The following is a 1,145-nucleotide window of genomic DNA, read 5'->3' as shown; positions in this document are numbered from 1 at the left end:
AGAAGTTAATTATTAGGTTTTGTTCATGTTAATGAAAAGAAAAAAAAATTTTAATTCATGAACATACATACACACACACACACATCCATACATATATAGTCCCTTCTCAAAGAAAAATCTTTTCTCTTCTTTCCAAATATTCTGTTCGTTTGAGCAAGAAAACTTGTAAATTGATAACAATATTCATAATTTGAAGGGAGACGAGGTCAATGATGGGATAGATAAGGAAAAAGGGGCAAATTAAAGCCACAAAAAGAAACGATACATTTGATATATGTGTGTATGTGTGCCTGTGTGTGTATATGTGTACACACATACACACACATATAAATATATATATATACATATACATATATATATATGCTTATGTGTAAAAATCAAAAATTTCAGGCTTATACGATGCAAAAATGTCTTGTAGTGTGACGTGAACGTTGAAAATGGTAGGCAGCAGAATTTTCGAGTTGGTGGTGGTGTTGTTGTTGTGGGAGTTGTTACTGCTGCTCCTGCTGTTGTTGTTGTTGTTGTTGTTGCTGTCGCTGTCGCTGCCGCCACTCTCTGGGGGGAGCTCTGGCTCTGGCTCCGGCCAAGCGGAAATCGAAGGATGATCGGAAGTGACAGCCGCGGCGGCGAGCTTTTTCTCGCCGCAGCCTTTCAGGTGCCGTTCGAATGCACTGAGCTGGTCAGTTTTGAAAGTACAGAAGGGGCAGCAGTACTTTAAGTAGTCTGTCCAGAGTGCAGACACAGCAGCGGTTGCCGATGCGGCGGTGAGGGTCAGGCTGGTGGGGCTTGAGGGCCACCACTCAGCAGTAGAAGCAGGAGGGGTAGAGTGGCCGTCGGAAGTGGTAACAGCAGCAGCAGCAGCAGCAGTAGTAGTAGTAGTAGTAGTAGTAGTAGTAGTAGTAGCAGCAGCAGCAGCAGCAGTAGTAGTATTGGCAGTAAGACCCATAGGAGAATAAACTGAAGACGTAAATATCTGGCAAGGTTTGATAATACTCTCCGGAATATCCATCAGAGATTCATGGCAGAGTACAACAATGTTGATGTTCTCTTTGGGAGCATTTTGGTGAGTGCGGATGTGGTTCTCCATAAATTCTCTGGAAATTTAAAAAAAAAAAAAATACACAATAAATAGAAAAAAGTAAGCA

General features: G+C 41.7%; 1 protein-coding gene across 2 annotated transcripts in view; it reads right to left on the bottom strand.

Moving 5' to 3' along the window:
• Positions 1–6: 6 nt before the first annotated feature.
• The window catches only part of LOC106876777 (uncharacterized), a 29,851-nt gene continuing 28,712 nt past the window's right edge, over positions 7–1,145 (bottom strand). For both annotated transcript variants that reach the window (XM_014925484.2, XM_052976582.1), the window contains exon 3: positions 7–1,094. In XM_014925484.2, the coding sequence (XP_014780970.2) occupies positions 365–1,094 (730 nt within the window). In that variant the 3' untranslated portion in view covers positions 7–364. The remainder of the gene's footprint in view (positions 1,095–1,145) is intronic.

This window comes from Octopus bimaculoides, chromosome 25 (genome assembly GCF_001194135.2).
Source record: "Octopus bimaculoides isolate UCB-OBI-ISO-001 chromosome 25, ASM119413v2, whole genome shotgun sequence".
Taxonomy (NCBI): Eukaryota; Metazoa; Mollusca; class Cephalopoda; order Octopoda; family Octopodidae; genus Octopus; species Octopus bimaculoides.
The sequence above is the reverse complement of the archived record's forward strand: the minus strand, read 5'-3'. Positions and strand labels throughout refer to the sequence as shown.